This window comes from Tachypleus tridentatus, chromosome 13, assembly GCF_004210375.1.
Source record: "Tachypleus tridentatus isolate NWPU-2018 chromosome 13, ASM421037v1, whole genome shotgun sequence".
In the NCBI taxonomy this organism is placed as follows: Eukaryota; Metazoa; Arthropoda; class Merostomata; order Xiphosura; family Limulidae; genus Tachypleus; species Tachypleus tridentatus.
In genome coordinates this window covers 47,517,145-47,540,182 of record NC_134837.1, presented here as the reverse complement: position 1 = coordinate 47,540,182, position 23,038 = coordinate 47,517,145, and the positions used below count along the sequence as shown (strand labels likewise).

Here is a 23,038-nt window from a genome sequence, read left to right as displayed (position 1 = left end):
ATAAGCAGAATAAATAGTTATTATTAATCAAAAGCTCTGTATGCATTGGATTTTTGTGAAAGATATAGCAAGTTAAACATCTCAAAAGTAGGGTTTCATATGTACGTATGTATTAGCTTATTTATACACACACACATTTAATGTGTGTGTGTGTTTTTAATTTTGCTCAAAGCTACACGAGGGCTATCTGTGCTAGCCGTCCTAAGAATTTAGCATTGTAAGATTAGAGGGAAGGCAACTAGTCATCACCACCAACCGCCAACTTTTGGGCTGCTCTTGACCGTAACATTATAACGTCCCAACGGTTGAAGCGTTGAGCATGTTTGGTGTGATGGGAATTCGAACCCGCGACCCTCAGATTACGAGTGGAACGCCTTAACCCACCTGGCCATGCCGGGCCACGTTAAATGAAAAAAAATATAAAAAGTAATTTAACCTTGTCGATAAGTTTAAAGTAACTTACATCAATAAACTATCAGTAACAGATGAAAACTACATTGGATTATATGATCTGTCAATCTTGGGAAATTGAACCCCAGATTTTCAACGTTGTAAGTCAATAAACTTACGTTTGTCCAACCGTAGGACTAGAAAAATAAATTTAACAGTTATTATATATGAATGTTTTAAAAACTTTTCTAGAAATGTTATATTAGGCATAGAGATTCATTTACTAAATATTTGGATGAATGAACAAATATATAACCTTTGGATCGTACATACTGTCAAGTGAAATAATGCTCTTAACCTACCTATACATATTTACACAGATTAAGGAAATATTCAAAACTTTGGTTTGTTATATTATTACTTGATTAATTCGAATTTCAAAATACAGATTATTGAGAAGAAAAACTATTTGTACTGTATTGTGGACAGTGGACATAAGAAATTAGTGAAAAAAACTATAATTTAACAAATAAATAATGAAACGTTAATAAATAAATAAAAAAACAAAATCATCTTAAAGCTTTAGAACATTTCGTACAAATTTTATGGAGAATGGAGTAGCTACAGGATGTATCGATTTAAATAAGAGTTATACCTAGAGTTCATTGTACTTTATAAGAGCGATTTACATATGCTAATGCAGTGGTGTGTCGTTGTACGTGTGACCCGTTGCGCCACTTGCAAAATATGTATCCCCAATATATCTGAATTACTGCAAATTTGTTGCGGGTGGACTTAGGGCTAAAGATTTAGGTTGTAGTTCTTTTTCAGGATAAAATCTTTGTATAGCAATGTGGAGCCAAAAGATACAATGCTTCGAAACACGGACTCTTCAGTGTTATTTATGGAAGAAGGAAACTCGCAGATGAAGAACAACGAACTCTGTTGAGTAAAATCTGTTGTCTCAAAAGAGACATCATTGGCTCAAAAGTACGTTATAATGAAGTTGGATATATCTCCTGATAGCGTTCGTAAGATAATAAACGAGGATTTAAAGTTGGCAAGGGCTATATGGCCATACGTTTACAGTTTTTCTGCCATCTATTACGTCACTTTTAGATATCTTTTACGATAATTAACATCTTAATATAATTCGTTTACATTTCACTAGAAAGACAATATGATATCGCTCGATGTAGTTGTAGAACTGTTACAGTGTATAGTTATGATAAAAACTGTCAATTCATATAGAATCTCAAGCCACAGTGAGTGTGAATAGTTCTGAACGTGTAAATGCGTTTAATAAACAACGCAAGAACCTTTGATTATGCTATGTGTAGATAAGAGTATGGATGTTGAGGTTTTATAAGACAGTAATAGCCATACCCTTTTTACTTTTGCGTGAGAACCCAATATGATATACTGTATAATTTATTATCTTCTCAGTTATCTATTAGCACTACTACTTAATTTATCGTCCCATACACCAATCCATATTTTCAAAAGCAATTTTGTTAACAAAAAAATGATTATTAGTCAATGCTGTTTTCTGTTTTTAAACAGAAAAATTAAGGTTCATGAATAAAAATGAACGTTACCTTCTTCTTTAAGGTACGGTTTTCTTTATCTTTTAATGAAAAATACGTTTCTTTGGCAGAATCTAAAGGACTACACTATAAACACCGATCTGTCTAGTTTAATTGGTTTCTGACTGAAAAAAAATAAAGGTTTACAAATATTACATGAAATTAGCACATCATACCACATTTAAACGGTCCTTCTTTCTGCTATTGCTTTACGATTAAACTTTACTTTATAAAGTGCCGCTAATACTAATTTTCACAAATAACTGTTCATTTTCAACAAAATAATAGTACATATATTTGGGTACATACTAACCATGATTTATTGATAGATGCGTGTCTGGAGAGCAAAAAGACAAAGTTTTATAATTTTCTATTATTACTTCAAAAAGTTAAGGAACAAGACGTTTATTCAACATAAACGAATTTTTTATTTAACTCTTGTAGAGTACTATGGCTTGTTTCACATACGATAACTTTTATAATTATTATTCCATTTTTAAAGGTACGGCAACAGTATCTTAATACGTTTCCAGAACAGGACACTTGTTTTCTCTAGCCAAGTGCGGTTACTTATAATACAAACATGCAAAGGAATCTCATCTTCCAAAACAATTGCGAAAGTAGACTTTCTAAAGAACTGTCTCAGATCTCAGATTAGATATTGTTGATACTTATTAATACTTATTAGACTCTATAGTATCGTTCATGAGAGTTTTCTAAAGTAAGTTTAAAAATAGTAAATGTTCTACAGTATAATTTAGAGTCAAGAACGTAATATTTGTAAATTAAGAATTAAGGAAGTAAAAACTTGAGCATGTGTCAATGACAGGCAGAATTTGAATGTATGCGAGTTTTATTATTGAAGCTTAGGGACAGCTTTCAAGATAGCACAACAATATTTTCAAATTTCGTACTATATTCATATATATTTTAAACATTAGTCTCCAATGGTAGCAAATTATTCAAAGTCTACAACATAAGTCTTCAATAGTAGCAACGTATTTAAATTCTACATTCTACCGCAAACGAGATCCTATTATGTTTTAATCTCTCAAGATAAACATTGATGAATTTCAATGGCTCATTATTCATTTTACTCCATCTTCTACATTTGCAAAACATCATTCACAACAAGTTTCTGAGTTAACTCTGTAATCAGTGGGTTTCTAAAAAAAAATACTGATACTCAGAAAATAAAGTTTTACACACAGTATAAAGGCTGACTTTAAATAGTAAAGCTATCGATTTATTACTATATTCTTTTGGAATAAGTCCAACATATTTAGTATTGATAGTAGCAAAATAACGTTTACTTTTAAGTCCGAAAGAATGTTTACCATATTTTTTTCATACAAACACAAAGAACTTGAAACATACGTGCTGATGCATGTTTGCTGACCACATTTACAAGTAAAATCAGAAACGCTGCCTTTATACGTATGATCTCGTACATCGATTGGTACGTATCTTGTTTTAGAATTTCGCGCAAAGCTATTCGAGGACTCTGCGCTAGCCGTCCCTAATTTAGTAATGTAAGACTAGAGGGAGGGCAGCTAGTCATCATCACCCACCGCCAACTCTTGGGCTACTCTTTTACCAACGAATAGTGGGATTGACCGTCACTATATATTGCTCCCACGGCTGGGAGGGCAAGCATGTTTGGTGTGACCGGGATTCGAATCCGCGATCCTCGGATTACGAGTCGAACGCCTTAACACACTTGGCCATGCCGGGCCTAGGTGGTACATATTTTTTCCTGTCCATACATTAAATGTATTCCAGTTTTAAACTACACAATTCAAGACTGCACAAGTTTGTGTTTGGTACTTAGTGAAAAATGAGCAATATATTCGATTTGTATATACAGAAGTTTGTAGAAATATTCATAAAAAAGGAAACATTTAATAATAAATAATATTATTTTCCTTCGAACATTATACAGTCAACGCATTTGAGTCAAAATCATATGAGCAATAGATTATTTTAAAACAATATGATTTTAATTAAACGAATGCTCAGAGTATATGAAAGATATTTACAACTAAAGAGTATCATATCTCGATATGTAATAACAATCCTTTTATGATTATTTTTGGCACTATCAATACATGTTTTATCTCATTGTATGCAGTCTAATAATTTTAGTAATCTTTTTGAATAGTTATATATTTAAAAAGAACGATACAATAACAAATATTTATAAACTTTTCAAATAAAATCATTTCCCATTCCCACAGCTAAAATTTAAGATTAGATCCCTTTGTGGACATAAAGCGAACGTTCAATTCTTTAGTTTTTGTTTAACTCCAAATGAACTAAAATATGTGATTAATTTTTAAGAACAACGCAAATCTGAAATACTTAGTTTATGAAATTATTGAATAATTCACGAAAGATAGTGTTATGAAAGAACAGTTGTATGATGCCAAACAATGGAAGTATTTTAAACTATAATTATGGCATCAATGGTAATATATATATGAAGAAATAGCTGCAAGTTTTGAACGTACTGACGAATATTTGTAGTTTAATTATGTCACTTCCTTTATATAAAAACAAATACAAAACGTGAAAAATTAAGAAATGTTCATGATTTTCAAAAATAATTTGAGGTATAATCGAAATTATACACGCTCTAATTATACATTGTTAGGTTCATAAATAATATGTGATAAAATGTTGATTTCATCTCTTAACTTCTCTTTCACCTTTCGTAACTTATTTTGGATTCTCTGTAATTCGTCAGTCGAATACGTTCAAACAATTAGCAAAAGAGCAACAACAATTTTTTCTGTTATTGGTTTGTTAGAGAATTTATTGAAAGCTTGTATGTTCAAATTGAGAACATTCAGAGAATGATAAGTTGTTGCGATAATGCTAGAGCAATCTGCAATATAAATATGAATAAACAGATATATACTTCAACATCCTTGCATTATTTTATTTCCGTCTTACGTACTTTAGTGCTCATATTTAAAACATGTACATTTATTACCTTGGGATATTTATGAATTATGAACTACAAAAAGAAGTTTATGATATAATATTTCACGAACAAAATTTTCAAATTTCCTCTGGAAAAGTTGATAAAATATTTATGACTTGAAATTACAGGTATCATACGTGATAAATAAAGTACACAGATAACAAATAATGAGAGCTACAACTTTATAAGAAAGATGTTCCACCAGACCTTGACATTTCTTCCTTCAAATTGATGGCTGTGATTTGACGTTATTACCAAGCACCACAATTCCTAAGTAATAGCTTTTGCTAAGGACTAAAAGTCAGTCGGAAACTGTTTACACAGACATTAATATACTTTTCACAGATCCTTCACCGTACTTGGATATCAGATTCCAAGACTATGTTTAAGAAAGAGTCAAAGGCACAGAAGGTTATTATTTCACTTTCAGTTAACTTCACAGGTGTATTATAAAAGGAAGGATACACGAACTGGTTTCATTATTCATGGTTTGCTCCATACTACAAACGTAAATTTGTCAGTTTATCCTGATTTAGCCACACATTTCTGGCTTCTTGACCATACAGTTCAGTCACGGGCCGATATATTTTCCTAAAACAAGTTAACGTTAACTTTTGATGTAATGCATTGTGCAAAGCTTAAATTTCCCATCATCTAAGAAAGCAGCGACAACCATAAAACCTGATGAAAAAATTTTTGCTTCGCATCTGTTGTTTCATGTTGAAATATTTTCAGTGTCTTGTAACCAGTTATAAATCGAAAATTAATTTTGGCAATTGTTCAAGCACACCCAAGATTTATCCACAAACGTATGTTAATCACAGAAATCGTTACGATTTTCTTAGGTCATCTTCGGGTTAACATGATGCAGAAGTTTTGGTATATTGTTTTATAAGGTAAACTAAAGGAAGTTCTAAAATAGTTTCCGTTATTTTTTTGTCAAACACATTTCCTATTTTTTTTACATCGAACTAATATCGTACTCAATCTCAATGCATTAATTTAACTTTCGTATAAGAGTGAATTTTTTTTTTAAATTGAAGGGTTATTAAATAATGTTTGTTAATGATATAATGTGTATGTATGTCCTCACAAATTTCCCAACGAAAAAATTTCCGTAGAAACGATCAATTAACATCAAGCTTTTATCAGATTTGACATTTTTCAAGATTTTATGGCCCTGTGCTAAGCTTGCTGGTCTTTGGATCCGACGTTCAGTTCTATAGTTTGCGTCCTGCTATCACAAAAAAAGGCTATATTTAAAATTCATTTAGTACTCAATACGCTAACCTGTGAATTCTAGGTTCGTGGTTCACACCCTTTTGATCCATCCCTGTAAATTTGTTATACAAGTTACGGTCACATCCCTCTTTCATTTAGAGCATTATGAGCTCGAAGCTGGTAATTGTGAACAAGTGTTTTCCCTCTGTCCAATTGCTTGACAACCGCGAAAAATACCATAAACAAACAGCCAGATTTTATAAATTACATAAAACACTGTCAAAGGCAATATAAGGGGTAATTGCTCTAGCCATCCATAAGTAAGCAATGTAAGACTGAAGAAAAGGCAGCTAGTCATCACCACTCACAGCCAACTCTTAGGTTACTCTTCTATTCACGAATAGTGGGATTGACCGATACATTATAAAATCCTCATAACTGAAAGAGCGATCACGTTTAGTTGGAAGCAGGTTCGAATACACCACCCTCAGATTGTAAGCCGAGCACCTTAACTAGTTGGACATCACTGGAATGGAGAATTATTTAAAGGTTGTTTTCGACCTATAAGATGAAGGACGAAGAAACAACGAAATAAATAATCTGCTTGTGAGTACTAATATGAGCATGAGGTAGTAACTAATTTTAAACGCCAAATTTAGAGAAACTGTTTTCTGTCCACCACTAGTATAGCACCATCATGGCTCCAAAGCGCGTTTTTGCGGATAAAATACTTTAATACTTAACTTCGGATTCACGCTAATTACTCAATCACTTCCGCCTTTTGCATTACACATATGATTTGCACCATTAATTTACAGTTCTGCTCACTCATTCTGAAGAAATAAACATGATATTGTAATAACAAAGATAAATATACCGAAAAATCTGTGCTGTGATAAGCCACAAAAATTCTAATCTGTATCGTTTGCAAAAAAAAGAATAAAATTTGTAATGATAATAGGTCACGTGTTTAATATTAATATTTTAATGTGTTTTAATATTCATTTTTCTCATATACGACCAGAAATGTTCGCTATTACAATATAATAAAATTACTATGATATTTGTTATAAATCTGTAATGCTTATTTTTATTGATTATATTCTGTAAATACATTTTCAAATAGTTAACTTAAACGGTATGTGCGGTGTTTTATGTAATTAATGTGTATCTCTTATAATAAAAGGGCATGATTATAGGCCTGTGTGTGTACGTATGTGACTATTACAATTCTAAGAACAAAGAGCCGAGGGACCTGAAATTATGCATAAATAGTAAATAGACCCTCAGGGTGTGCATCTGGGTATTATTACTTATCCAACAGCGTGCACGCGAGCGTGAATGCAGCTATTAAATAAGGACAGGCACCGAAAAACACATATAAAAGAAATTGTTCCTTATATTACCAAACGAAATTACATAGAGACACGCACATAGGTGCGTGCGCATGCGCACGTGCGTGTATGACTGCCATAGATCCCAGAGGAAGGAAACCGAAAACCTAAAATTTTACACCCATACCACGCACGTGTGTATTTGTTTAATGAGGTAAGGTAACAAAAACCACGTACGAAAGAAATGGTTCCTTACATATCAACTTATACAGAAAATTCAGAGACTTCTGGTAACAGTTTGTTCCCAACAATGGCTTTTATGCCACGTCACTTTGCAACAAAGATATTTATGTTATACTTTATGTTAGCAAGAATACATCAATCTAATCCGAGCGAAGCCGGTTAATTTTATTAGTGTGTGTGTTTATAAAGCTACGAGCATCAATGTTACATGGAAGGAAAACAATTTATGTGGCACAGGCCAAATACAAACAAAAACAAGAAATAAGCCTGGCAGATAACTGCTGAAACAATACCTCAAAGCGCTTGGGATATACTCCCCTTTTTTCCAATTAATTTCCAAGTCATTTGCGAAGAACTGTTATAAAGACCAACGATTAAAAAGTTGCAAGGTATGGGTGCTTAAGTTCACCCAATATAAAACTGACCTATTTATTACTCACCATCCGTGACTATTTCTGGACACCCTACAATACCTGTAGATTAGATTACTTGTTGATCGATACACAGAGCAACATAATTCATGACATTTGTGCATTATTGTTATTCTATTATTGTGGGGTGGTCGGGGTGTTGTCTGGTTTAGATTATAAGGACAGATAAGTTTTAATTGGTATACTGTGTTGTTTCTTTATTACTTAACTTGAGAAAGGGAATAGTGGATGGTAGGTCAGCTATGACATTGTGAACTGAAGCCTCCATGCCTTATTCTATTTTGATTATTGTTTGAAAGGTAACTGACAGAACGTAAACTTCCAATTGATCTTTCTTATCCTTATTCCATAACTTTTACATCTTTTGTAGCTGCTCTTTAATTGATTAAAAATCGTTTTGTTTTTGTCTGAGCGATTTAAATACATTTAAGATTATATGTATATTTATGTATAAACTTAGTTTTCCTCTCTATATGTATAATTATTTCGGTCATCTGTTCCTAAATATCTGGAAACAGGACGTTTTCTTCCTTAGATGTTTTCCGCTGCGACTTACACATCAGAGATTTCCTTCTCATGATCTACTAAATGATTTAACTATATATATAGATTATTATACATTTATCATAACTACAATTAAGGAAACATGATTACAGAGTATATTAAGACAGGCAATTTGAATACATATCCAATATCATTACCAGAAATTATTTAGGTAATAGTGAAAGTTTGTTGAGCTACCATTTTTCGTTTGGGAGTTTTAGATCCAGCTCTTACGGAGGACAAACTCATACAACCATTGTGTTGGTTCGTGCTTATATTCGAATGTTTTTGGTTCTACGTGCACTCTGTCGTCCGCAAAGAAACGAAACTCGGATTTTAGTGTTGTATGTTTGTAAAATTATTGTTTTATTTAACCATACAGTGTACAACAAAGAGACTGTATCATTAGAAATTTATTCTCAAAAGCCTTACGAACGCAGTTACTCAGTAAATATTACTTTAGCTGAGTTCGACTCTCATCTGTTTTACAAACTGTCTTTGTTTTAACTGTAAATGCAATCTTGAAGAATGAATAAAATCTGAACTTTTTTGTGCATTTACAACCATTAGATTGTCTTTCTGTACACTTATAACCATTTTCATTGTTGCTTGTCTTGTTTCTTACGTTACTTATATTTTTTCTTGGAAGTTCGGTTCCTGCTTACATATGACGGTCCTTAGTGCTTTGATAAATCAAATAATGATTCTCTGGAACCTAAACTCTCTTCCATCTAAATGTAATTCTCTTTTAACAGTCTTTCAATGGAACGTTACTGTTGTTTGTTCAATTTTATGTAAAGTTACTCGGGCTTATGTATACCAATCATTGTTAAAGTGGTGGATAACACTGTGACACACTAGATCCTAAACAGAAGTAGGATGCAATACACGAACATATTTAAATCAACCATAAAATTATGCTTATGTCAATTCAATATTTTTTAGATTTTGTCGTAAACAATCAGTTTTTGAGAACAATTTGCGTGTTCTTCATTAGTATTATACTTTCTTTTACATTATGTGTTTCCAATTAATATTTACTTTTGATTAAGGAAAGCCACCTACCTTGAGTAATATTAAAATATAACTGTAAAGAAATTTGATGAAAGTGTCAAACTCATCATTCCTTTTACCTTCTAATAGGTAGCGAAATACCTTTATCGAATTGCCTTTAACACACTGTATATGTACATATAATTTTATTTGTCACGCCTTAATTATATGTCTTCGTGAAAGTTACAAAAAGTTAACAAACATTCGGCAGCCATTCATTAAATCAAAAAATGGAGTTTTAGAAACTCTTTGCCAAAATAAAAATAAAACGTTGATTATTTAATTAAGTGGTATTTTAAAAGCTAATAAACAATATTTTTAAATGCTGTATGCTGCTGTTGTTGTTGTTGTTTCGAATTAAGCGCAGAGCTTCACGATGGGTTATCTGTGCTTTGTCCACCACGGGTATCGAAACAGGGTTTTTAGCGGTGAAATCCGCAGATATACCGCTGTGCCACTGGGAGCATATTTTTAAACATTTCTAAAAAATATTCGAACTCTATATGTGTGCGTAAATCAGATTTCTTTATAAACTGGAAACTTAGAACAAAGATATCAAATACTGAATGATATGTATCATTCTGGCACATAATTACAAGTAACAGAAGGAGAAAATATAGTCTAAGGACAATAAATTGGTTTTGGAATAAACTTAACTAAAATATTTTAATTACGTATTCTGGTTTTGAATCCAAAGTTTGTTACATTCAGAAAACATTCAACTGAAGCTAGGTTTCTACTAATAAATTGAACTTTCGCTATTATGTAAAGTTGATTATATTTCCTTCAAACTTTTTCGGAACTTTTGAAGAAAAACTAGAAGGGTTAACTTCACATTTTGATTTTATAAATTTAAATTAGTCCATACTTGTCTAAACAAGCTTACAAAGAACTACACGCTAACAATACTTGGAAAACTGTTCGATCCTAGTCACAAGTTTCATATATTTTAAGTTTCTTTATCTTTTTCACAACTGATGCTCTTTTCTGTTTGGTCTTTTTTCAAGCTGTTTGTCTTCAAGTACTTCTTACTGCTATTAACACTACTGTTGTTAACGTTATTGTAGGATTGTAATGTGTTGTTAATGCAAAGTTTTTTATTTTGTCATGTTAATCTCTCTTAACATGAACAACTGTATGTTAAACACGTGTTGAGCTTTCATTGAAATTTGTAGAAAACCACAAATAATTGTTAACAATTAGTTTGACGACAGATTACAAGAATGAAAACAACATACAAGTTATGTATAAACTTTAAACCAGGAATAAATAAACATGTAAGTACGTAGAATAACGTGAAAAACATGAAAACTTGTGAGAAACTTAATATCAACAGGTCGCAAGGTCTTTGTTAAAAATCATAATAGACCTTTATGGCAGCATCTCCTCCATTGGTTTTCAGCTCTTGTTCAAGACTTACGCAAAACACGTGTAAAACAAAATTCGCACTAGAATTCAAAGTTAACCCTATAAACTGATTACTTATCACACATAAAACTGCCCGTTTATAATCCTACAACATGAACTACAGAAACGTAGGAAAATTGAAGCCTAGTATTTAACGTGTAAGCTCTTAGACTTACCCTTGAGCCACCGGTAAGAGAAACACATAAGCCCTTCTTAAGTTTTGTTTTTGTATCGTCCTTTTAGCACTCTTTCTTTTCACGGTTTACTTTAGTTTTTATATTGAAACTCACACACACACACATATATATATATACATATCTTACAAGTGCTAACGCTTTTTCTGAAAAACATTTAATTCTTTTAAGAAGGTTCATGCGTTCACGACTTATTTACACAATTTATTTTCTTTGTTACATATAGATCACTAAGGGTTTCAATGGTACGTTACACTCATGAAAAACTTTCAAACAGAGAAGATTTTCTTAAGCCTTGCTAATGCATTTACTCAATAAGCACGTTTTTTGCTGAGCTCGGCTCCCATTCGGTTTCCAAACTGCTAATGGTCTAAAGACAAGTAATATCATAATGAATATCTAAGCTTATATGCGCTTTTACAATTGTTACTTTTTTTTTCGGTTGCATTTATACTGTTTCCAAGGTTGGTTTCTTGTTTCTTACGTTATTTATATATGTGCTTCTCTAGTTTGAGCGATAATTGTAATAAGATTTAGGTAACACTTATGATTCTACTTCTACTTTCTGTTGTGACTTAGAAGTTAGATGTTTACTTAAATATGCCGCTCCTAAGTGGTTTGATAGATCAAATAATAGTTTTTTGGAACCAAACCTTTCTCTCAAGTGTATGTCTTTCGTAGTAATTTTTTAACGGAACGTTGTAGTTGTTTGTTAACTTTACGCAAAAGTTACTCAGGGCTATATGTGTTAGCTATCCTCAATTTTGAAACGATAGACTAAAGTGAAAGTAGCTAGTCAACACCACCCACTTCCAGTTGGTGGTCTAATCGAATAGTGAAATTTAAACGTCGCTCTTATAACGTACCCACAATCAAAGTAAGGAGGGATATTTTATATGGCCGAAACAAACGTACATCATAAAGTCTGACATGCTGACCATTAAGCCGCACACGGTCCTCAACAGAAGGAAAAGAAAAACATTTTTTGCTTTTTCTTTGCAAAGGTAATAAAAAGGCAAATATAATTTTCTATTTAAACAAACATGTTCATATTAACCATTAGGTTTTACTTATGCTAGTTCAACTTATTTTTAGGTCTAATCGCAATTAGCTTTTGCTATGTTTTAGAACAATTTCTGTTTTCATCATTATTATCATATTTTCTTTCACGTTATGTGTTTACAATTAATGTTAACTTTTGATCAGAGAATATTATCCACTTAGGAATAAAAATATGTCTCTCAGGATGGCTGGTATGGGTATTAACACTTTTATTAATAAAGCAAAGTTTTAACCCAAAGATGACCTAAGAATGTCGAAACGTCGATCTCTGCTTTATTAGTAAAAGTATTAATACCCATACCAGCAGTTCTGAGATAATTTCTACTTCAAGTGGGTTTCTCGTCATCACGAATCTCGAAAAAAATGTCAGTCAGGAAATTTTATGCAAGTATTTAACTTGTCATTTCAGCGTTCTTTTATATATCCTAATATTAAACTTATCCCCTAAAAACGTATGAAATACAATTTATGGATTATCCTTTTATGTACTGGGTATACACATTCCATTTCGTGTTTCATTCTTTAATTGTACGCCTTCGTAAAGTTTGCCAGCTGCTTACTAACATTCATTCATTCATTGAAGTTCTTCGGATTTACAACGCTAAAATCAGGGGTTCAGTTCCCCTCAGTGGACTCAGCAGATAGCCCAAATGTAGCTTTGCTATAAGAAAAACATAGTCATTGAAGTTACATACTGAAAGGAACTGGTAAATATAATGACCAAATTGAGCTAACTAAATTAATTTAATATTTTTGCAACGTTTAATTTTACCCATACTTTGCCAGAACAGGTTTTATAAAGAACAAGCTACACGGAAAACAAAACTTGAAAGACAATTCTGTATTGGTCACAAGTTTTAGATATTTTGAGTTTCAATATATTTTCCACAACTAATTCTCTCTTTTCATTTGGTTTTCCAGGTTTTGTCCTCACGTACTTCTCACTATTATATGCATCACAGTTCCTAAGGTTCTGTAAAAATACGTTGTGAATACAGAAATGTAGTCTTCCTAATCTTACTAAACATAAACAACGATATGTGAAACACAACTTGAACTTTAACTGAAATTCCTGAAAAAACATTAGCAATTGTTAACAATCAGTTAGACAATATATTAAAAGAAGAAAAAACTATTTAGTTATCTATACAATCTAAACAATGAACGCCTAAACATGCAAGTATGTAGAATACCGTGAAATGAAAAAAAGAAAAATGATAAGAAACCTGATATCGATAAGTCACAAGGTGTTTGTTCAAGATCATTCTAGTCATTTGTGGAAGCACTGTTTTATAGTGGTCGTTCAAATTCTACGTAAAGCACTTCTGGAGTAATTTCGCTAATGAAACAAAATTCGCACTGGAATCCGAAGTTAAGTCTTTGAACTACCTACGTATCACAGAGAAACTAGACATTAAGAATCTAACTATCTGAACGTAGTAATATATTGCTAGCAAATTACTTACATATATTTATAATTAAGTTGTTTTTTAATTTCAGATAATTTTGTCCTAGTTTATTTATATCATGTTTCTTTGCCACAGAAGGTGTGATTAGAAAGAAAATGAATAACATTTCTACATGATTTTTGAGGTGGTATGATAGTATTTCTTTGTTTTTCTTTACTTTCGCGAAAAGCTACACGAGAGCTTTCTGCGCTGGTCGTCCATAATTTATTGTTTGTTTGTTTTTGAATTTCATGCAAAACTACACGAGAGCTATCTACGCCAGCCGTCCCTAATTTAGCAGCGTAACACTAGATGGAAAGCATCTAGTCATCACCACCCACCGCCAACTCTTGGGCTACTCTTTTACCAACGAATAGCTGCATTTACCTTATATTATTTACATTATAACGCTGATTATCTAAGAATGTAAAACACTATAAACCGGATTTCGATACTAGTGTTGGGCAGAGCACAGATAGTCCATTGTGTAGTTTTGTGCTTAAATTAAAAAAAACTAAACAAAACAGCTGGTACAAGAAATTGTTAGGAAGAGGCTTTGAACAAATGCGCATTTATTTGAGCTCACAGATTTAAGCAAGACACAAAAATTAATGAAACTATTTAACATGTAAATGATATGAAGAGAATTAATATTATACAACATACTAAATATTTCGTGTTTGATTTTATTATAAGTTATTTTAAAAAATTCCAATCCATGTTTTAGTGTTATACAATGCGTCTTTGGTCCTATTTTCTATACTTAATACTTCGTGTAATTGTTTTTATATGATGCCAATCAAAATCCTATTTACCATTTACCATTATGTTGCAAATTAATTCGTCTGTATTTTTAAACATAGAAAAAGACACGTTCATGTTATGTTACTAAGGTTTCGTTTTAATAACTTCTCCTACGTCGTAATTATCTTGAAAATAGTTAGATGAATAAAGACACTATTAAGAAATCCCTATTGAATACTTCAGATTAACTATCTTTCAATAATGATAGTCTTATAAAATAAGTATTGTAAATTAATTGATGTGAGATATTGGCTAGGGCAGTGCGTGGGCTGCAAAATGAACGGTTCAAGGTTCGAGACGCGATGGTATTAAACACGTTTAGAACTTTTGGCTGTGGACTCGTTATAAAAGGTAGAGGCAATAGAACTTTTCGATCAAATAACTGAACACATTTCTTGTGGCGACGATTACTGCTTTCTAGCTAACATTCTTTTGGCCCACAATGACCTCTTTAACTAAATCCAATGAGTTTAGCTCTAGTGCGCTTAAGATATCATTTATATCGAAATTTCCAAAAACCTTTCAACGAAATTTTATTTTGATTATTTGTATTTGAAAACATTTCTTTGGTGGTGATGCATTTTTAGCAATTATTAAATAATCTGATGTTTTGTTTCTATTAAAAGGCGCACTACACAGAACGAACAATGGTTCTTCATAAAATAACCTTATGACACTTTTTTATTATTTTAAATAACTGTTATCGAAGCATTTGATCCGATGTTTATACATTTATACTCATTCTTATTATATAACAAAAACACTTTTACACTCATTCTTATTGTATTGCAAAACCACTTTTACACTCATTTTCATTGTATAACAAAAACACTATTACGCTCATTCTCATTGCATAACACAAACACATTTATACTCATTCTTATTCTATAAGAAAACCACTTTTACACTCACTCTTATTTTATAACAAAAACACTTTTACGCTTATTCTTATTGCATAACACAAACATTTTTATACTCATTCTTAATGTATAACAAAAACATTTTACACTCAGCATACACTTAATTAAGTTAAATTTCCTGTACTATTCCTTCTCTGGGGAACAGTTTTCGCCAATATCATAAGTATAAATTTTGCACTGACCTTCTCTCTTGTTTAATTTTACATATTCAGTTTCACTTAGAAAAAACACTGACAGATACTTTTCTGTGTTGATTCAGCGTGTCGCTTCTTATACACATATAGTGTATGAAATGTGCAGATTATTCAACTAAAATGGCATTTTAAGATTATAAAGGGAAAGTTTTAGTATATTTAACAATTTATACCATAATTCTTTCTTTAGACACATGTTTGAATTCTGCTGGATATACTACTAATAATAAAATCATTAAACCCGTTTTGATTCAAATTTTTCTTTCGTACATACACAGTTGTATTGTCTTTATATTTTTCAATGTTTAATGTTACTTCAGATACATTATAGCTGGTAAACGATGGGAAGTTACATGCATCACATCGCAAAGTATTTAAAATTACTTTGATTGTTAGTCATAAAACATTCCAAAAAAATTCGAATATTTTTTCTTATAGTAGTTATTCGAATAACATCCATATTGTAGCATTTTACCACTTTTTGATACAACGTGCACGAATCAATCTGTATGGGTTACAATTTAACATTTTTAGTGATTTTAGAATACGGACATTATCTGAACAATAACAATAAGAAAAAGTTATTCTTCATTTAATAATCTTCGCTTTTACAGATGTATTTTTATTTATTTCTCTATTTAATGCTCACAGTTTTTATTCGTTTCTATTTCCTACAAAATTAAAATCTTCCATTATCATAGTTTAATTATCTAGTTCTCAAATCATTTTCATAGTATTACACATATTTTATTTTCTACTATTACATGGATTTTTCAGATGCAACTCATCTTACTAATATAAACTTGCTATAATAATGAGTAAGCACAATTTATTCTTATCTCTCCTAAGATAAATTGCAGAAAGTGTGATAACTTGAAGTTAACAGTTATCAATGGCATCGTTAAATATATGTATATTAGCCATTTTTTTCATTGTATTAAGAATTTCAATTATATATCTGAACGACAAATTTGTGTATGTGAGCCTAATGGCTAGAACCGGAATACTTAGGATTAGGTTCTTAATTTTAAACTAATGACCAAAGGGAATACAGCCAGACAAAAGCACTCACAGCTAAAATTACTTAGGACTTTTTCCGTCTATCTCAACGGAATAGCGGGATTGATTGCTACTTTTATTACACACCCATATTTAATGGTAAAAAACATGTTATCTCGAATCCCAGACCCTCGATAAGTTGTTAGATGTACTAACCAATAGGTTAGGTTGACATTAACAAATTCATTTTATAGTGAGTAACAAATACTATATAATTGTTTTTGCTGTTCTAAAAAGAATCTGTTTCGCATCATTTGTAATCATGATATAAACAGCTAACTCAGTTATACCACAAGCAGGACAAATTTATTTAATTTCCCACAACAATTAGTTCTTTAACTTTACATGAGTACAGTGACATAATCTGGACTAGGCCATTACCTTCATTTCTAACTAACTCAGTAGTAGATAAATAAAGTAAATTTAAAGTTTATATTCAACACTAATTGACGTTATTATTGAATATAGCTTTTGTTAGCATTATTCATTAGAATAAAAATAGCTAACTCTATACTACTTTCCTTTTCTTTTCAAATACGAATATCAGCTGATATCTAACATTTTTCGTTTTGCCAGCACTTGTATGTTTTGGTGTATGACTTCAAATGGATTAAAAATGACTTCAATAGTATTGTCATAGGGCCTACACGTAACACGTCATTCCTTACCATATATATATATGCAATAACGTTACAAGCTCAGAGTATGTGATGTTACACGTGTTAAGGCACTGGTTGTCAGACCAAAATGACGATAAAAGTTGTGCACTTTGAAAACGAAGGAAAACATTGGATTTTTCACCAAAACGCATGCGTGTCCAATAAATTTGTTTGAGAGATCTGCATGTTCTGCAAGTGCAACATGTGCAAAATCCCTATAAAAGTGACGGGTTCTCGGTTTCCATAGCTCAGTGTTAAGCCACCGACACGCAATACAGTTACGCCAAGACTGACTGAAGCCCAACGCAACAACGCCATTGGTCGCTTGGAGGCAGGCAAATTTCGATCAGATGTTGCCAGAGCTGTGAATGTCCACCCAAGCACCATCACAAGGCTATGGAATCGTCACCAACAACATGGACCAACTCGTGACCGTCCACGATCTGGCAGACCTCGTGTGACCACGCCCGCACAAGATCGCAACATCCGGTTACGTCACCTTCGGGATAGGACCACCACTGCGACGTCTACTGCCTCAACCATACCAGGGCTGCGTAGGATTTCCGATCAGACCGTACGCAACCGTCGACGAGATTCTTAGGCTCCATGTGCAACCTATCATGGTGAACGTCAACGACGTTTTTCAACATGACAACGCCCGTCCTCACACAGCCCGACTCACCACTGTCTTCTTGAGATACCACAACGTCAACGTTCTTCCATGGCCCTCCAGATCACCAGATTTAAACCCTATCGAACATCTTTGGGACGAGTTGGACCGACGTCTGCGACGGCGACAACCTCAACCACAGATTCTACCTCAGCTTGCAGCAGCTTTGCAGGCTGAGTGGACAGCCATTCCACAGGATGTGATTCGTTATCTACTCGCTTCCATGGGCAGGAGATGCCAAGCAGTTATTGATGCTCAGGGGAGGCATACTCGTTATTGACGTTGAGTGACGTTAAACGTAACCTAGTGAGCGTGGACGTCGCCTTTGCAGACTTTGGATGTTCTGCTGTGAATGTGCAAAGTTTCACACATGTCATACAGAACTACCCGGAATAAACTTGTTAACAACTGGTATCATATTTTTCCTTTTGCGTTTCTTTTTTTGAAGAGTATATTTTCTTATTAATGGACTTCTGAATCATCCTGTTTATAAATATAATTCCAAAGTTTGTGTATTTAATGACAATTTAAATAAAAGTCCTAATAATACATTTCACTCACGGTCAGAAATCGATATTCATCTGTAACTGTATAAACCAAGTGTGTAGAATAAAGTAGTCAGATTTAAGATATGAAATATTTTGACACATTTTTCATCAGTGGATATACATAAATTTGGAAATAATTTTTGTTCTAGCATTATTCTTCTTGCAAAAACTGCTAACTTTAATTTTCAACGTGTTGAACTATATAAAAATGTAAGTTTTCGTTTTGAATTTGAAATGTCAACGAGGTGATACTGATTTCAATGTTTTTTTCTTTGTGGTTCATCTTTCGCAGGGACCCGGCATGGTAAGGTGGTTAAGACACTCGACTTATAATCCGGGGGTCACGGGCTCGAATACCCATCACACCAAAAATGCTAACCTTTTCAGCCGTAGGGGCGTTATAATGTTACGATCAATCCCATTATTCGTTGGTAAAAGAGTCGCTCAAGAGTTGGTGGTGGGTGGTTATGACTAGCTGTCTTCTCTATAGTCTTACACTGCTAAATTAGGGACGGCTAGCGTAAATAGCCCTCATGTAGCCTTGCGCGAAATTCAAAACAAACAATCTTTCACAAACACTTTTGATCATATGCTTTATACGATTGATTCAAGAAATATGCTCGTTAAGTTGCGCCCACTGTAAAATTAGTTAATGTCTAATTAAAAAACAACAATACCAGACACGATGTTAATAAAATCTGGGAAAATATTAATAATTTGACCCAATGTCGTTGACCTTAACCCTTTTTCAGAAGATGTCTGTTGAAGTCATACAAGCCGAATTATATTCTGAATTGTGAAAAAAAAATTCCTAAGAGAACTGGCTTGGTCTTAGATAAAGTGTGAAACATAGTTTTTCATGTTAAACTCTAACTTAAAAAATTACCTTATTAAGAGTTATAGTATGTTTAACATCTTAATGAACATATTATTGACTATTTACTATGTTTTTACATCTTCTGTTGAAATATATAAGATATACGTATTATAGGTGTACATATACGATAAATATTTGCTGTTAAATACCCAAAATATAATATTGGTTAAAAACACAAAATTAAAGTCGTTATTTGGTTGTATCTCAATAACAAACAAAGAAAGTGGTATTAATATAATACTTATATCCCCATCAAACATATTTATATGGATAATTTTCGAGCAGTTAACTAATAAATAGATAAGAGTTTACGTTGATAAGTATTATAATTGAATTAATTGTTATTACTTTAATTTCTTTTAAGCCTTGATTAAAAACCAAAACTATGAAACTAAATTATTATTTGTAGCTTCAATTGAAAACCTGAGCTAGTTTTACGTAATGCAAACATTACACTTTTACTTATTGACCATAGTCTCACGTAATTCTTCATAAAACGTCTGCTCAGTGTATCTAACAACTTGGGCTTTCCAGAAGATATAATTTAGTTTTCAAATGCTGCAAAATTAAAGTTAAAAGGATACCTATACAAATTATTTACAGCTGTTCCAATAAAAATCTCATAAGTCTGGTATTTCTTACGTAATTTAAAGTTTAGGTTACATAACTATCTTTACTCGGAAATAGCTTCTTACTCCTCTGACATATCTTTTTGTCTTAGTGTTAATACAATAGTATTAGTTAGACTAAAATGTACGTTAATGAAGTTCAGAGACAACTAGAAGGAGTAATGAAAGTAAACTTACTACGAACAATGTGCCTTATGATAATATAAGCTTGTCTAAGTGTTTTACATTTGTAATAAAGTTTCTTTCACTATTCATTCAAGCCGCCTACAAATTTTATTTGTAAAAAATTGAATCCCTCGTTATCAGTAATGTAATTTCTTTTCATTTCATCGGGATTAAGTTTTAAAACATATTTAATTCTGGTGATCTCAGTATTTTAGCTACATAATGTTATTATGGAGACTGCAAAGACGTCCAAATAATGTTTCAAATACCCATGTGTAAAAGGCAATATTTGTAATAGCTCCAAAAATATAGTTTACTTCGTAGCTCAGAACTCACCTAAGACGAAACCATCTTTGCTCCATTGCACAGCTCCAGCTAAGTTTCCTATATGACATTGTAAATCAATAGTATGACCTTGTATTACATCACTGGCTCGTGGTTCAACTCGGAAGTATTGCTTCTGACATCCTCCTACAACAAAAATAACTTTTATGTTTTCAGAAACAACATATTATTTATACCAAAATAGTACATTTATTCATAAGTATCTGAACTTTATAGGATAGGCTTATTTATTAAAGTATAAGAAGTGTTTAAAATCACACTTAATTGAAATTGTTTTTCTTTGTTTTTTATTTCAATTAGTCTTCTAAGATTTTCAAAAAAATACTTTAGTAGAAAGAGCATTTCATATCTATGATTTGCTATATTAAGTCCTGCTCAGCAGAACCTTTCGTTTTATTCTGAACTTATCAGATGAACTGTATCTATAACAACCATATTTCTGAAAGGTTATTTATAAGCAAGACAATATAAAACATCTAAGCTGATAAAACATAAAGCCATTTAGGCCAAGCAAAAATATAGAAAGAATTAAGAGGAACACGAAGAAAAAAAATACACCAGCCGAACATAACTTCAACTACATTTGTTGGGCTCAAATAGCCTCATTTCTTTTGCTAACCTAACAGTATTATGCTATTACACAAAACAGGATGTGTTGTTGAGCACTGGTTTCCGTTTCTTTGTAATAAAAGATAAATGTTGTAGTTTAATTTAAAATGGTCGAAGTAATAAATATATTTTTCTGTAACTGTAGGTTAATTTTTTATGTTACGTGCTGATGATTTGTTTGTTTTGAATTTCGCGTAAAGCTACACGAGTGCTATCTACACTAGCCGTCCCTAATTTAGCAGTGTAAGACTAGAGGGAAGGCAGCTACTCATCATCACCCACTGCCAACTCTTGGGCTACTCTTTTACCCACAAATAGTGGGAATGACCGTCACATAATAACACCCCCACGACTGAAAAGACGAGCATGTTTGGTGCGCCGAGGATTCAAACCCGCGACCCTACGATTACAAGTCGAACGCCTTACCTCACCTGACCATACCGGGCCTTCGTGATGATGATAAACAAATAGACTTGAAGTAAAACAATGGTCAATGTCACACAAAGAACCCTCCTTATGGAGTGTAAGTTTTAAATATCTTTTAATGTTAAATTATTAGTTTGAATTTATTTTATTCACTGAACTTTATGTACTGGTCAGTTTAAATCGAATAATGTTATGTTTTGAGTTTTTAAATGTTAATTTACTCCTGGTAATGCAAATTGGCATTTAGTAAGTTAATCTCGTGGCCAATCGTTGAAGAATTCCAGTAATTACCACATTAAGGTGTCTCTATAAGTTACTTGATAGTGAAACTTGTAATGATGCAATAATTCGTTCCTCTCTTTTTAAAAGAGTCTCCACCTTAACCTTGTAAACAGAGGATTTGCACTACTTTAGTATAAAGTACTTGATTAATAAACTAAATATAATATATTAATACTGATGAGTAATTCAATTGATAAATGTATATTTCAAAATTTTCGTCGCAACACTCGCACTTATGGTCTAGTTATGGAAAATAGCTGGGTTAAAAAAAGCAAAGATTATAAAAATAAGCTCTTGTTACTAAGTAACAGGAGGGATTGTACTTAATTCAGCACAAGTAACAAAAGTTTTAAAATAGCTCAATTGGAGTGCATCAGAAACATGCACTACATTTCGTATGTACTCAGTTCATGTAACTAAGCTGATATCTAAGCAGCTGCAAAGATGACATCTGAATCTCACAATCAATAAACTAGCTATGAAAACTTTTTTGAAGTTAATTTGCTTCTGCCTGTATTATTTTTATTTCATCAATAATGTCAAGATTTCTTATACATCATCTTAATTGCAAGAATACCTCTTGAAATTCAAGAAATGTAAAGAAATTGGTTATATGAAAGAGCTTATTATTTATACCAAAACTGTAAAATTGGTTATTTGAACTGTTTCTTCAACAAAGATCAAACAACGAATTATAGCGTTATAACTCGTCAATCCTACTGTGAAACAGTAAAAGTGGATTATTTTTAATTTCGAGCAAATCTGCTAGGAGGATCTCTGCGTTAACTGTTCCCAATTTTGAAGTGAGAAATTAGAGATAAGAAAGCTAGTCAACTTCAGACATGGACAAATTTTGGGCTACAATTTACCAACAAAAGTTGTAATTTACTATCATATTATAATACCCCATGGCTGAAAGAGCGATCATAATCGGACACGTGTTTTGAGTTTTC

The 23,038-nt window shown here is 32.2% G+C and overlaps 1 protein-coding gene across 1 annotated transcript in view; it reads right to left on the bottom strand.

Moving 5' to 3' along the window:
- LOC143236134 (nephrin-like) overlaps window positions 1–23,038 on the bottom strand; it is a 104,793-nt gene that overhangs the window by 67,777 nt on the left and 13,978 nt on the right. The window contains exon 2 of the mRNA XM_076474421.1: window positions 20,760–20,894. Coding sequence (XP_076330536.1) covers window positions 20,760–20,894 — 135 coding nt within the window. The remainder of the gene's footprint in view (window positions 1–20,759; window positions 20,895–23,038) is intronic.